The sequence below is a fragment of the Chrysemys picta genome, chromosome 4 (assembly GCF_011386835.1).
Source record: "Chrysemys picta bellii isolate R12L10 chromosome 4, ASM1138683v2, whole genome shotgun sequence".
In the NCBI taxonomy this organism is placed as follows: domain Eukaryota; kingdom Metazoa; phylum Chordata; order Testudines; family Emydidae; genus Chrysemys; species Chrysemys picta.
In genome coordinates, this window is record NC_088794.1 from 92,384,478 (window position 1) to 92,400,641 (window position 16,164).

General features: G+C 40.5%; 2 protein-coding genes across 19 annotated transcripts in view; one reads left to right on the forward strand and one right to left on the reverse strand.

Moving 5' to 3' along the window:
* Positions 1-16,019, forward strand: part of CDAN1 (codanin 1) — a 67,545-nt gene extending 51,526 nt beyond the window's left edge. The window contains exon 30 of the transcript XR_010601061.1: positions 15,886-16,019. The gene's annotated coding sequence lies outside the window, so the exon portion shown is untranslated. The remainder of the gene's footprint in view (positions 1-15,885) is intronic.
* STARD9 (StAR related lipid transfer domain containing 9) overlaps positions 1-16,164 on the reverse strand; it is a 177,332-nt gene that overhangs the window by 3,964 nt on the left and 157,204 nt on the right. For 15 of the 18 annotated variants that reach the window (XM_065595316.1, XM_005284626.5, XM_005284627.5 and 12 more), the window contains 9 exons: positions 15,857-16,054; positions 14,196-14,379; positions 9,980-10,126; positions 9,376-9,484; positions 7,270-7,412; positions 5,953-6,017; positions 5,651-5,856; positions 4,472-4,551; positions 1,482-1,640 (listed from right to left, as the gene is read on the reverse strand). In XM_065595316.1, coding sequence (XP_065451388.1) covers positions 1,482-1,640; positions 4,472-4,551; positions 5,651-5,856; positions 5,953-6,017; positions 7,270-7,412; positions 9,376-9,484; positions 9,980-10,126; positions 14,196-14,379; positions 15,857-16,054 — 1,291 coding nt within the window. Of the gene's footprint in view, positions 1-690; positions 845-1,481; positions 1,641-4,471; positions 4,552-5,650; positions 5,857-5,952; positions 6,018-7,269; positions 7,413-9,375; positions 9,485-9,979; positions 10,127-14,195; positions 14,380-15,856; positions 16,055-16,164 lie in introns of those variants that run through there. The other 3 variants (XR_255033.5, XM_042849426.2, XM_065595317.1) reach the window with 3 other exon arrangements.

The window sequence follows — 16,164 nt, forward strand, 5'->3', positions numbered from 1 at the left end:
AATTCATGAGAACAAGCTGCTCTGACAAACTATGCAAATTCAATGTATACTATACTGCAGAAAATTAAGTAGGCAAACTAAAGCCCTTAGTCACTGAAAGTACTGTAAACAATGATTTTACATTTAAAATATATGGAGAGCATTATACAATAGAACAGAATTGAAAAATGGGGATGAAAAGTTCTTTAAGTAGGAAAAAATAAGCTTAATTAAATTTTAGCTCTCAGGGTATAACATTACTACACAGTACAGTTCCTTTTTATTTTTAACATGCAGGTGAAAAAACAGAATTAGTTTGGATGCTAAGAGCATAACACAAACTCCTGTATCACAGTTCATTGAAATGAGGGGGATCCTGTCTTCTCTTTTAAATACTCCCTAGTTTGTTTCTTACTCAAGTTGGCAACAGGGGATGGAGTTTTACAATTCTTTGCTTCCTTGTAGCTGGCACCATAATACTAGTCCTGTGTTGTAAGAATGGAAGATGGGACTATGATAGTAAAAATGAAACAGTGAAATGGAAAATTACATTTGTTGTCTGTCAGGTTCATTAACTTCCCCCTTGTTCTTGTATTATCTCAGAGAGTGAAGGCTAATTTTATTTTAACTAATTTGTAAACCACCTTCTGTGACCCCCCTAATTTGTCGTCTCTCAAAACAGTGCCAGTACTTTGTCTCTCCTGTACTCACTTTCATCACCTGGCTCTGGTCCCCTTCTGCTTGAGATAGGGGCTGAAATGAACATCATACTCTCAATGAGGTCTTGCATAATGGCAGTGTATTACAATGGAATTGTATTATTTTCAATCTCATTCTTTACATTCTGGCATTTTGTTTATAATAGCTGCAAGAAAATACATAGACTATTGTGGTGATTGTTTACTTACAGTTGCAGAGCCACACAAATGAAAAATTAGTTTGCATATAAAGTCACCTTTACGGAAGGTTCTCAAACCTGTTGATATCTAGGTAAGTATTATACCCATTTTACAGCTGGAGAAACTGAGACCCAGTCATTAGAGTGGAAACTACAACCTTGGATTCTGGGACTTATTAGACACCATTACCTTTCGAACCCTAGACAAATGGCACTTATTGGAGCTCAATACATTGCAAGTATGTGCTGTATAGATTTTGTTCACTAAAAAATCTTATAGTTAAGAGATGGGACACATGACAACACTTTGTGTAAACCAGTCTTTAGATGCTGTAATATCAATAAAGGGGTCTATCTAGGGCACATATGGAATCAGGTGCCCTGACACGATTGTAACAAGGTTAAGTCTCTCTTGTAATCAGGCTACCACTGTGCTCACAACAAAGGAGCAATCTCACTGAATTTAGTATGATTTAAAATCTGTCAAAGTGCTCATGCTAGAATATTGAGACTAATGTTAGTTGTATACTACTCTCACTGCAGAAATTGCTTAAACTCAACTGGATGTGTAACTGAATCAAAACATTTGCATAGAATCTCTCACCTGTGCCATGTAAATGACTCTGGTGATGTCTTTTCCATTTACTCGATCAGGTTCCAATATCCAAGCACTTGGTAGAATCTCCCCTCGTACCATTTCTTTACAAGGACGAGGCATGGACTCATCATAGATAGACTGAATAGCTAAAATCGACAAGTTTTCCTGCATACAATAGAGTGCCAAAAACAGTTATTTATTTAGCATAGAGAAGGCACAGTACAAGTTATACAGATGAAATAGTTTGGACACAGTACACTGAGACACAGTCTGGGCCAAAGGGATGCTAATACCTATTAGTCCTGAGCAAAGGAAATGCCTCAACCAGCTCATGCCCATTCATTTGATAAACAAAAAATGCTCTTAGGTATGTCCTGTTACCTGTGCTGGGATCCTCTCTGAGAATCCCACCTCCCTCTGGCTACAAGGAAGAAAAGTGACAATCTGTTTACAACATAAGGTACCATTGATTTGAATCACCTACAATAAAGTTAGCTAAATTCACTCACCGCTCAGTGCAGACAGCTCAATCTGTTAAGGCGCAGTCTTAACACAAGCAATATAAGTTGTGTGATACATTTTAAAGGTAAAACAACACCATGTGCTGTTGTTTATTTGAGGCAATGATTCATACATAAATACTGTAGTACTTAAATGTTAGCTTAGCCTAGTTTTTTATAGAATGTGAAAGCAGAAGGAGAACCTGGACAAGAATGCCAGTAAGACACTTGTAATAACCAACTGGTGCAATGCCACAATCTCCTGCAGCTGAAATACAGGTAAACAAAAATGTGCAACATCAAGTCATCTAAAACTGACTGTCAAGCAGCTATGGATCCTGGACTTCATTATACAGATGAGAGGGGGGTGGGGGGAGGGACAAAACTAAGTTTCATACACATCAAAGAAAAATAAAAGCTAGGGTCTTGTCTAGACTAGATTTAAAAAACACCCTTTTCCCAAGTTGAAACACCATATTGCTCCTAATCTTGGTGAAGTTTAAATAATGAGATGTTAGGTTGATGGGAGTAGAATGCACCCTAGAAAATGAGAAGACATTTTGAAGGGGGGACTAATTTGTGATAAGCAGAAAAGAGGCACTCCTCACAGAGATAAATGTCTTAACTATGAATGCAAGCTAACATCAAAACTTGAGTAAGTTCTAGATATGTCATGTCTTCTATATAAAACTCACACAGTACATAAGAACGGCCATACTGGGCCAGACCAAACATCCATCTAGCCCAGTATCCTGTCTTCTGACAGTGGCCAATGCCAGGAGCCTCAGAGGGAATGAACAGAACAGGTAATCATCAAGTGATCCATCCCATCGCCAATTCCCAGCTTCAACAAGTTAAGTCCACTGGGTTGAAAAATTTATTGTAATAGATCAGCGTAGCATTACTTTTAACAGGAAACTGAATGCATGCATATAGGGGTCTTAGCCAGCCAGGGTGTGAATGTATACAGCTCTAGCCTTCCTCAGCAAAGTTGCCACAGGGAGTCTGCTACCACATATTTCAAAGTATACTACTGAACTTTTGGCATGTAGAAGCAAGGTCCACACAGCGGGTTAGTGCATGGCAAACTAGTACTTGTTGCACACTAAGCCTCCATGTAGATCCTTGAGAGCAGTTTAACCAATTTTTTAAATAATAAAGTGACAAACCTTGAAGTGGGTTAAAGTTAGAGGTTACATTTTTATACCTACTGGTGAATCTGCAGAGAAAGTAAAGCTAGTTTAAATCATTAGTGTCTCCATCCAGCAACTCACTAAGTACATGCTTAATGTTTAGCATTGAGTAGCCCAACTGAAGTAGATGGGACTGCTCCTGTGCTTAAATGTGGTGCTGGACTGCAGCCTAAGTGCATACTTGGTATTAGTGTGTGAGTCTTTAAAGAGGAACTATGGCTATGAATAATCTAGGAAGGTCATTTTGAACTGACATTTCCATTTTAAGCCATTACCTAAATTTAAAATTGCATTTGGTTGAGGCTCTAGCATTCAAGTAACTTATTTTTGTATACACTTGATTTACTAATTGATAAAAGGAACTGTATTAAGTTTCATTTATTTAAGTTTGTAAACAGCATCATATAAACTTCTGTGTTTTTAAATTGTATTTTCACTAAATAAAATGTAAGGTATCTTAAGTCTATGCTTTAACTAAACAACCTGAAATTCAGTAAATTCCTAAGAGACATGCTATGGGCAGCTGATCACATAACCATTCTCACAATGGTCCCTTCTGGCCTCGGAATCCATGAAACATTACTAGATATTTTTAGTTTACTTTTATCATATTTATTTATTCTAATGGCCTCAGGCTCATTCTTCAGGCATTCCTCGCTCCAGCTGTGGTGCGAGAGATAATCTGCTGTATTTCCAGATATTATACACTGCTCTCTTTCCGGACGCATTACTTTCAGGTGTGAATACTCAAGCTTTTTGAACTACGATTCTTTAACAATCCTAATGGCAATACTTCTGCTTGCATCTTTGCTCTGGCATCCTCCCTATGCTGGGTTATTCCACAAACCATGTTCCCGTATCAATAGAAGTATAAAATCTTTGTGCTGGGCCAACAAGCAGCACCTCCATGCTCTGCTCACTCCTTCCAGATGAATACCAGAGCTGTTCGTTGCCAAAGCATTTTACATTGTGCATCAGCAAATATGTCTGGAAAATCTTCCTTTCTACAGACTTAACTTTCAAAGGCACCGGCCATACACGCTCTTCAGGATGCAACCTGAGTTATTTTATTCTTATGTTCTGATAAATCTACCTCGTAATATAAGGAATCAGGTTAGAATTTGAGAGTCAGCATCTGAACTCTCAACACCAATAAGGACTCCAGGAGCACAAGCAAATCTCTCTTCCCACCTAATTCATAAGGGTGTACAGCTGTGGACCCTCTTCCCCATACCCCAGCTTTTTCTTGAACAGTAATCTTAAACAATTTAGCTTACATGTTGGAAAGTACTGATAAAGTTACCTCTTTGGCCTCTACCGTGATGCAGCAGAAATCCCGTGGTTGCTTTAGATAACACAATGAAGTATCACTCACCAAATATACTGAAATAAATTTGGGGGGCGGGGAGAGAGGAGAAAAAAAATCACACTACAGCAACTATACATGGCTACCTGCTTTTGAATGTTTCCTCTTTAGAAGAAACTTACTCCTCATCTGTACAATTCTTCACTGCCTTCAAAGCTTATAAATGCCTGTATATTAACTTGTCCAAGCTGAAAAGCAACATAGACTAGTGCAAAAGACAGCCTATTGCACCCAATTTCTACAGTTTCTGCCACTGCTGACTGAGTTCAGAACTCTGTCCAACAGAAATGTTGAGACACATCTATGGATTAGAACTGAGGGGAAAAAAGCCAGCTCCTTAAGAAGTCAGTGACATGAAACGGTAATAAGTCAAAAATCAGCTTCAGCTATTTAAAAAGCCCCTTGTTACAGATTTATTCTCATGACTTTCAAGCCCATGTCTTTATTTTTTCTGTCAAAACCCATGCACACCAGTAGTACTATAGATGAATATTTAATAATAATAGTTCCAAGGATCTTCCAAGAGGTAATAATATGTATTTTTAAAAGTAGCAAAACATTTGTTTGCCAAACAGCTCATTGTATCTATAGAAGCCAGTATGTTACATTGGGTCAATAAAATATTGAATATTCTGGGCACACTGAGCATAAGATAATTTTTTTAAAATACAAGTAACATTCTAAAGTAACACCTAGGTTCTGGCTTTGAAATTCTTAATTACAGATGGTCTGAGATAAGGGTGAATCTGTCTCCTTTATTTATTCAAATAGTTTGAGTTTCTATGGTCTCTAAGAGGTGGGTTCAAAAGATCCTGGGTTTCTGAATCAATGGTGCTACGTCAAATTGACACCATCTGAGGATCTGGCCCTACATGTACAGTGTCAGAGTGGGTATTTACCAAAAGCATCTCACTTCATATGTCTGTTGTTCAGTTTATGATGTGGATTTTCACTAAAGTAGGTTACATTTATTCTTTATTTGACTTTTCAGCCTCATCTCTTCTGATAAAATGGCTAGCAGTGGGAATTGATAACATTCTTCAGAGGACAGAGACAGCTATGAACCAATTGCCATAAAGTTCCCCTTACACACAGCAATCCCAATTGATAACTCACCCAGCTGAATATGGCTCGTTACTTTCTTATGTACTTGAGCTGTGTTAATGGTTTTGTCATATAGATGCCTTTTGCCAGGGTCTTTCACCATGCACCACACATTGGGAAGAGGTCTTTCAATCACTCCAGCTCCCAAAAACCCATGCTTAGTTGCTGATGGGAAGACTTTGTAATAAACCAGTACCTCTTTTTCTGTACACTGGTATCTAAAGAAAAAAGACATGCTTCAGGTATTTGCACTAAAGACAACATAGAAGTGTGTCCAAGTACTGCAAAAAGGAAAATATCTGACATATACTTACTTCCAACCAGCTGCTGCCTGGCAGTTGTAAAAGTTCCTCAGGTTATTTGAACATGCTGCCATAACCTTAAAAATTACAATTCAGAGATGTAATCAAGGGAGAGTGCCTGATCTATAAATTGTGTTCACCTGTCTTGCAGTACAGCAGTTTGCTTCAGCCAGACTGAAGAACAAGCCTTAACTATTTAAGTGTATGCAACTAGTCATTCCACAGTGGTAAGACCACACCTCCCCATTGCCTATTGTGGGAGGGTTGACAGGACAGTATAAAACTGCCCCTCCACTTGGAGCACAGCTGATGTTCTCCCAGTGTGATTCCAAACAGAGATATGTCAAGTTTCGCTCTCCCACCCTCTGCATGCACAAACACACAAGTCATGCTGGATAGCCTGGTCAATAAGCCAGAAAGCATTAGGCAGAAAGAGCGCTTTCAGAGAAGAGACCTAGGGCTGGTCTACACTTGGGAGGGGGGCAGGGGTGTTGATGTAAGATACGCAACTTCAGCTACTGGAACAGCGTAGCTGAAGTCGACGTATCTTATTTCGACTTACCTCGGGTCCTCACGGCACGGGATCGACAGACGCGGCTCTCCCGTCGACTCCGCTACCGCCGCTCACCCTGATGGAGTTCCGGAGTCGACGGGAGCGCGTTCGGGGATTGATATATCACGTCTCAACGAGACGTGATATATCGATCCCCGATAGATCGATTACTACCTGCCAATTCGGTGGGTAGTCTGGACGTACCCCAAGATGGATAGACAGCTTAGACATTCCTTGGATCTAGTATACTGTATGTATCCTTTGCACAGTGTTAAAACTTAATTGAAATTTGGGGAGAAAAGCGTTAGTTTAAAATCCCCATCCCAGTGATGTTGAAATGGTCAGCTACAGTATTACAATGAAGGTTTAAGTCTGGTAAACTTGTACATTTGCCTGGAATGATTGAGAATGAGCATGTTACAAAATCTGTAAGATGACACCCTATTGCCTTCACCAAACCTTCGCCATTATGGTGCTCACCAATGTAGGCCATCTGGTTGTTGTTATTTTAAAATTCTAAATAATACACAACAGTCAGAACCCCAGGGCTGCAACCTGGCCTGCTTCACTTCTGCCATTTCAGTTTCTCTGAGCATCCTTATATACAATTGACCAATAAAAAGGGCAGGTCACAGTATGCTGTCATGGTCAAATCAGCTTTCTAGATAGCTGAGCAAAGAGTGCACCAGATGTTCCAGACAGTGTGTTGTTGGAAACCTGCCGCACACTCTGTTAGGAAATACAGAAATAGATAATGACCATGCTCATTTACTCACCTCAGTGATAGCATTATCCAAAATGTGTTTGGACAAATCCTGGTATTCTTTTGTAGGAGAGGAGCTGACTGAAAGAGTTAGTCCAGGACGGAACTTATGGCTGATGCTAGCAGATGGAAGTGGTGACTGATTTCTGCTGCTCTCTGTGGAGGGTGAAGAAATAAAAGAGAAGTCTTTGAAATGGAGAGAAAAAATATTCTATTCAGGCTACTATACCATCTCCATCACCGTGGTACCCAAGTACCTCACAGTAATACATTCAGCAATGTGACTACTATCATGTGCAGCTTTCTCAAGGGGAAATTTGAATGTGGATATTTCAAAATAATCTGAGTGCTGTGCGATGTGTTTATATCAGCAATGGCAAAGAAGTGCATCTTACTCTTGGAACACAAAAGGGATGGGGAAGGTGGTGGTTCTTCAGCATCTCACTTCCTATAGCAACAGGATGTATACTTTGCTACAAGTTATGAAAGGCACAAAAACGCTCATTTGATTTTTGTTTTTGTTTTTTTTAAGAGACTGCAAAGGTAACTGGGCCTTAAAACTGACTACCTTGACATCTATCCAGTTCTGAAATATCTGTCAGATGATTCACTCCACATATATATTCAGTGACATTATTCTTAATGGCCACTCTTCGAATCTTGGGTTGTATGTTGATCCACCTGCAGCTGGTTAAAGTTAGATGTAAATTAGAGTAGCCCTCATGATGCTCTAGAACAGCACAGGGGCTGTCATCATGCAGAGACAACACCAGGACCTGGGCAGTGTCAAGGAAAAAATTAAGGCTCCTTTCCACACCACTCGATTTGCACTCTGTTAATTTAGTCCAAACCTAAGGCTATGGCCTAATATGTCAGGATTTTCTGGGATGATCTCACCTATTTTGTGCTGGTTTCACTGTGTGTGTATAATGCACTCCTAATGCTGCTGAAAATATTTAAAGAAATAAGTAGCAGGTAGAGCTACTCATGAGCTGGCAGATACGCTGAAGCAGAATTCTACAACAAAAAGTTTAGCCCACATTAGACTTCACTTATTTTAAAATACTTGTTTCTGTCATGAAAGCTCAGTGGAAGTACTGTGTTGACATCTGCTAGGCCTACACAACTAAAGGAGAACATAGTTGCAGATTTTTTCAAACCTCAATTGAATACTGGAAACTAACAAGGTAAGACAGCATGCTAGGGAAAAAGATATCACTCCCTGCAGCTTTTCAAATAAGACAGGATTAAATCTAAATTGGATAATGTCAATCAAAATCAGTAACTGAAGATTAAAATCAAGAAGGGCTGACAGCTCAGAAATAATCAAAAGGCTATTAATACTTTTCACTTATATTGAGCTTCTTGTGATACCAGTATGTATTATTAAGATAAGTATTATTAGGTCCATTGTGCAAATAGGTAGATTGAAGCAGAAGAGGTAAATCAGTAACAGAACTGAGAATAGAACCTATTTAACTCCTAATCCTCTAATCACTCAATCACATAAATGTAAGCAAGGCAAGATAGGAGGGACTGCAAGAACTACTGATGCACATCTTGTTTTTATCATCTCTGCCCGTAAGACCACCTACTCATAATTAAGTTGCAGTTTGGTTTAAAGGGTAGCACTACATATATACTAGCAAAATACCTGTGCACACAAGTCAGTGTGTGTGTGTGTATAATGCAATTTGCAAGCCTACACTTGAAAATCTAGCCTCAAACTTCTTTGTTTCAAGGCATTTATACTCTGGTCCTCCTATCTGAATATATTGCTTTGTTACCTATATCCAAGTAGTAACATGGGAACTGGTTCATATGAACCTCTGTTTGTACAGTGCCTAGCAAAATGAGATTCTGGTCCATCACTGGGGCTCCTAGCTTCTATGGAAATATAAATACATAAATAAAGTAATATTAATACATCCTATTTTAATTTTTAATAAATTCCACCTTAGACGCTGGACACTGGTAGTCCAGATTTTTCTGAAGATGCATAGTAGCAAGATAGCTTCAAAAATCTAGAATCAACTCAAACTTGGATGACTGCATTGATAATAAATCCACACAGATTTATGATGTGGATCCCAATTTAAGCACATATTTTTTCACTTACCACATGCTGAATTCTTTTGTAGTTGCTCTAACACATAAAGTTGACTATTTCTAACAGCTGAGCGACCTCTTGTATCTCCTCTTGGGAGCTCTGCACTTCCAGGAGAAATCTGTTATTCAAAAGAGGGCAAAAATAGTTTGTAGTGAGGACTAGGGAAAGAAATTAAACTACCTAATCAAACAAGTGCTATGCTTATAGCCTGAAACCTTCTTTACAAAGCTGGTATCTACATATTAGTTTAGGGAGACTCTTTCCTTTCACTTTGCTCTGAGAATGCTCTAGTTACCTAACTTTTAGCTAGTGGAATTGTTAGAGTTGTTAACAGTAATGCAGCGTCTTGAAATCGAAGTTATACAAAACTTGGTTCATATTAAAGAAGTGAAGACTATAATTTCAGACATCTTCCTCTGCAATTATAATGTGGTGACCCGCATTTAACATCTTTGGACCATGGCACCCACTTGGACCTTGACAGGTTGAGAGCCCTGATTGACCATTAACCTTCCCCAAAACAAAGCCTTCTGCTATTACATCCCTCCTCTCACCATCAAAAAATCAGAAAGGCATTACCCTCACTGATGACCTGTCAGCAATCTGCTCTTACCAGTGCTTCCTGTTTGCTGAGTTTATTTGCAGCATAAGTAGCAGCGTTGCTGCTGTTATAACCAGATGTTGGGCCAGAGGAAAGACTTAGGCTGGAATCTGTACATAAAGTGCTTGTGCTTACAAGTGTCTTCAGCTTTGCTTCTTCCTGTGAAGGATGCCACAGTGTTATAAACATACTAGAAAGTAGGAGTTGTCTACCTTCACTAGCATCTAGCCAAATAAATGAGTGTACAGTAGCTCTGCGAAATGAAATAGGAGTGATCTTATTTGGTGATTTAAATCCAATTCTCTGTGGGTTGCTGTTCACATTACAAAAAATACCACTACTCCTAACACTAACAACCACCCTGATTCTGAGAAGCATAGAAATGTAAGGCTGGAAGGGACCTCAAGAGGTCATCAAGTCCAACCCCCTGTGCAGCAGATGTTCGTCTAGCCCAGTGGTGGGAAACCTGGAGCCCATCAGGGTAATCTGCTGGCAGGCCGCAAGACAGTTTGTTTACATTGACCATCTGCAGGCACGGCCGCCCGCAGCTCCCAGTGGCTGCAGTTCACCATTCCCGGCCAATGGGATCTGTGGGAAGCATGTCCCTGCGGCCCGTGCCGCTTCCCGCAGCTCCCATTGGCCAGGAATGGCAAACCGCAGCCACTGGGAGCTGCGAGCGTCTATGCTTGCGGACGGTCAATGTAAGCAAACTGTCTCGTGGCTCAGCTGTGTGTAGCCCACAGGTTGCCCACCACTGGTCTAGCCTGGTCTCCAATGATGGGGATTCCACAACCTCCCTTGGAAGCCTATTCCAGTGTCACAGTCAGAGTTTCAGGCCAAAAGGGACCACTAAATCATCTAATCCGACCTCCTGTGTATCACAGGCCACCAACACCACCCACATAATAAATTCAACAGCTGAAATGAGACCATAGTATTACAGCCCACTGGGGACTAGACTGTTATGTGCCACAGGCAGAGAATAGAAGGGAGGGGAAGTGCACCAATGTTTGAGACCCCTGCAATGGCAGTACTTAACAAAAGTTTTTCCTAATATCTAACCTAAATCTCCCTTGCTGCAGTTTAAGCCCATTGCTTCTTGTTCTACCTGCACTGGACATGGAGAACAATTGATCACAGTCCTCTTAATAAACAGCCCTTAACCTATTTAAAGACTATCAGGTCTCCCCACACACCCCTCCCCTTCAGTCAGTTTCTCAAGACTATACATGCTAAGTTTTTTTTAACCTTTCCTCACAGGTCAGGTTTTCTAAACCTTTTATCATTTTTGTTGCTTTTATTTTGATTCTCTCCAATTTGCTCACATCTTTCTGAAAGTGTGGTGCCCAGAATGGAACACAGTACTCCAGCCAAGCCTGACCAGTGCTGAGTTGAGCGGGACACTTACCTCCCATGTCTTACGCACAACACTCCTCTTAATACACCCCAGAACGATATTGGCCTTTTTCACAACTGTATCACATTGTTGACTCATTTTCAATTTGTGATCCACTATAACACCCCCCTCCACCCCCGATCCTTTTCAACAGTACTACCACCTAGCCAGTTAGTCTCTGTTTTGTAGCTGTGAATTTGACTTTTTCTGCCTAAGTGTAGTACTTTGCACTCGTCTTTACTGAATTTCATCTAGTTGATTTCAGACCAAGTCTTCAATTTGTCAAGGTCATTTTGATTCTAATCCTATCCCCCAAAGAGCTAGCAATCCCTCCCAGTTTGGTGCCATCCAGCAAATTTTATAAGCACACTCTCCACTCCATTATCCAAGTCATTAATGAAAATATTGATTAGTATTGGACTTAGGACGAACCCGTGCAGCGCCCAGTTTCCCCAGTTTGACAGCATACTATTGATAACTACTCTAAGTTGGCAAATTCAGCAGAAAGTCCAAGACTGTATGGATCATGGAGACTGAATGATATATACCATTCATATAAACCATTCATGTGGCCACTCCAGGTCAAGAGTGTGGCAAGCTGGGGGAACCCTGAATGGTCATGACCTGTGCTGCTTCTGGTTTTTAGATAAAGGATTTCAAGTTTCCAGGCTGTCAAACCAGCAACAGATTTTCAGGGGGCGGGGGGAGAAATAAACAATCTCCTTGAAATTCCAATTGTTCCTCTTTGCATCTCTTCAAGTGAGTCCCTGCCTTGACATAACTCACTGGCAGGACTGAAGATTTTACTTTAGCTGTAACTACTCTATGCGAGCCTTAAAGTAGCAAAGATAATTAACTGATGACAAGAAAATACTAAAAACCCTTAGATGTTTTTTTCACCAGAAAGGCAGTTGCAAGTTTAGTTTGCCAGTTCCGATGAAGAACTTTCACAGACTTCCATAATGCAGAAGCTGAGATAGATTTGGCCGATGCACAATTATCTACTGACTGCTTAGCATGTTAAAGGAGGCAGAGGCAACGAAGTGACAGACTCCTGAATTACCTGTCACATATGAGAAGAGCTTGTGACAGTCTATACTATGGTCACCACTTTTACAAGACTATGATAAATTTTGTACACAGTATGCCTTGTGAGATATCATTTGAAAACTCAAAATCTGCTGAACATTACTGTCCTGGTAAAATGTGTGTAACACTGATGTAACATGTACCATAGTTAGAAAGGCAGGGCCAAATCAGTTTTTCAGAGACAAAGACTCACTGGCACCCCAGCCAGGTTTTAAAGAGCTATCACCAGCTTAAGCAGCCCTTCTCTAGCAACGGGAAAGTGTAAACAATAAATTTACATTTCATCACAGGGACGATTCAAACCTCACATACACAATGAACTGTGTGTCACCATGACTCAGCAAGGACGTTTCTAGCACAAGAAACTGAATTATCAAGGGGGAGAAAAACACTTGACTTTACCTCTCCTCCTCTCATCTCTGCTCATGACATCAGTGACTCTCAAAGAACTAAACTAAGGAGAGAGTGGTTCCAGGCTGAAAGGAGACCTAGCCTATGAAATTTACAACAGCGTATGGTGACACACAGTTCATTGTTTTTGCTTTTAAGTTCACCTAGCTTGTTAAGTTAGGTATTAGCTTGAATATTACTCTTATTTTCTTTTGTAACCAATCCTGACTTTTATGCATCATCACTTGTAATCACTTAAAATCTATCTTTCTGTAGTTAATAAATTTATCTTATTGTTTTATCTTAACCAGAGCGTTTGGATTCAAGTGTGTGGGAAACTCCACTTGGGATAACAAGGCTTGTGCATATACCATTTTCCTTTGATGAAATGGTGGACTTCCTATGAGTGTGCGTTGTTCAGTAGTAGTGTGCTGGACAGTACAAGATACACATTTCTAGGGGAACAAGACAAGGATTAGAGAGCTTGTGGGTGTTGCCCTGCACATAATTCATGAGTGACTGGTCAGAGTGCTCATGTATTTAGCTGGGAGTGAATTTACATGCTGAAGGATGTGTGAGCAGGCCAGGGGTGGCTGTTCTGACCCCAAAGCATTGTAAAAGGCACCCCAGGTTAGAGAATTAAGGAAACATCACTGTTCAACAGTCCAGATTGGACCCTGGGGAACGTCTCAGAGGGTTACTGCAGCTTCTGCTCAGAAGAGGTGACAAAGTAGTTGCTATAGGAAAAATATGGTCACAAATTAGGCAGAGTGACCTGAAGGTAACATGGTACCATTCCAAAGTCAGACAAAAAACCCCAACAAAACTCTCATGTGTGCAGTAAGGGTGACAAAATACAAAACAAATGGAAGAAGCAAACACACACACCAGACTAAAGAGAAAGAGAGAGAAGCAGACTAAAAAGGATGGCGAAAGATTTTCTTTTCATCTTGTCATTTTAACATACAGAATTCAACCACATTAAGCCTGTATCAGTAGAGTCACTACATGCATTAATATCCAGCACTTGTGGCTTAAAGACATCCTCTCATACAGTGAGTGAAGCTTAGGAGTCTTGGCATACTGATTGTCAATAAAATGACACTATTGCACAAAGGTAGTCCAGAAGCACCACCAGTAAATCAGTGTGGGGTTATTTGTTTTTAAATACAAGTTAACAAGATTATTCCTTATTACCTTTACCTCCTCAACAGGCAAAATTAAAGATAAAGATCTGCCTTGGGCTTAATCACCATCACGGTTACTTAAAAATAAATAAATAAATAAATAAATAACGTGCATTAACCTGAGTCATGCAGAACAGTTCAGTAACTACTGTAATTTAATGCTCACCTTCTGTAGATGAGAAAATATTTGCTCTCGTATACGTCTCTTTTCTTGCTCAGCTCTCTCCCGAAGTTTGTCCCTTGCTCTTGCAATTTCAGTCTTGGCCTCCTCTCGTGCCCTCTGATAGTCTCGGAGTAGTAGTTCAATCTCTGAAGGATACTGGGCAATCCTCCTCTGTGGTTCTTGGACTCTAAAGATTGGGGGTGGGAAAAAGACACACTAAGAAATGTCTGATACAATGCCATGGGACAATGGTAAAGAATCACAGAAAGAGTTGCTTTTTTCCAACACTGAACAAGGAACTTCATAATAAGGAAAACAGGATTATTCCTAAAAAATACTCTCCTTCCCTGCTTCACGGAAGAGCTTCTGAATAGCTACCTAGCTTCTCTCCACCCTGCTGAATATTTAAAGAAAAATGCGCACATGGTCACCTCAGGCTTTATTTAAATACAAAATCTTCAATATGTATGATTATGTGTGAAGAAGAACTGTATCTGCAGCAGTAACAAAACTCACCAATGCATGTTCTACTGAAACAACAGCCCCATCTCATCACCCCACTATGCCCCCTCTTGCTTCTTGGTTAACCCCTCACTCCCGCCCTCCCCTCCCCCAAACACATGCCTCTAATTCTCTCACTCTCTCTCTTAATGGGCAGCATGGAACTCCCACGGTGAGTCAACTCAGTGACCACCTCTGACACGATCTTCTCACAGGGAAATGGAAAGCCTTGGCATGAGTTGCATCACTTATCCTTTCCTACCTGCTGTTCCCAGTTCCCAGACTGTGCAATCACCACATTCACATCTCCTTTGCAGGCCTCACATCCACTGAGCTTGAAAATTGGATTCAGGGTGCATGTCTAGTATTCATCACAGTGAGAATACTTACACCTCTGTGACATCCTATTAACATACAGGAGCAACTTAAGGTGCTGATTTTGATCTATTAAGCTCAGTAAAACAAGGGTCCCAATTATCTATTAGACTGCCTCTCTCCCCATCTACCACCAGGGCAGCAAAGTTCAGCTGGGGCAGTCTCTAAATTCAAACAGCTCGGGGCTGGGGTTCTCAGCAGAGAGCCCTTAGACTCTGGAATTCACTTCTCTCAATGGTCTGACAGAGCCCAAGTTTGTTGATATTTAGAGCATAATGCAAATCCCATCTCTCTTCCTTGTTTTTTTGGGTGGGGAGTGAAAGGAGAGGTTGGTGAGTAATTCATAATAAGTGGGGTGCAATCTTGCTTTTGCTTTTAAAAAAGTCTTTTGCTAAACATTGTATATGTGCAAAAATAAGTCCATGGTTTACTACTTTAGACTATCAATTAAAAGTAGGTAGATATGAATTATGCGGCATTTCCTTTGCAGTGGGGAACCTTAGTTTTCCCTAAGTCATGAGAATCTTTTCTAGGTTAATAGTTTGAAAAGTGAAATCAAATTGACCAAAACTTGTACGGAAAGTTTTTGCCTTCTCTAGAACAAAATAATAAACAACTCTCCTGCCCCAAAGTTCACCACTTCTACATCTGGCATTCCATAGGAGAATCTATGTGCTCATTTTACCACACACACACATTACTGTCCACCTTAGTGAATAAAATGGGAGTTGTGCATGTACACCTGAGGGCAGCACGGGTTCCCAAAGCTGAAGTTTATGTGTCCCTACCTAGTATTTTCTACTACATTTCTTCTCAGTTGCTGCAGGTACTCTCGGCGTCTGCTGGGGAGATCCAGATCCCGCTGGTTTGTGTCCAACATCTGCAACAGGCTCAGATGCTTTTGTGGACTGAGACTGCGGGTTCTCCTAAAGCTCTGCAGCCTTTCCTCCCTCTGCTTTCTCAGGGCTTCGATTGTCTTCATGTGCCTATTAAAGGGTCCAAGATCAGAGTTACAAGGTATGTGCCTGATAAAGTTACAAAGCTCAGTTTTCCAGAGTGATATATTCCACTGCTAAAAACCCTGAAAACCAGGTAA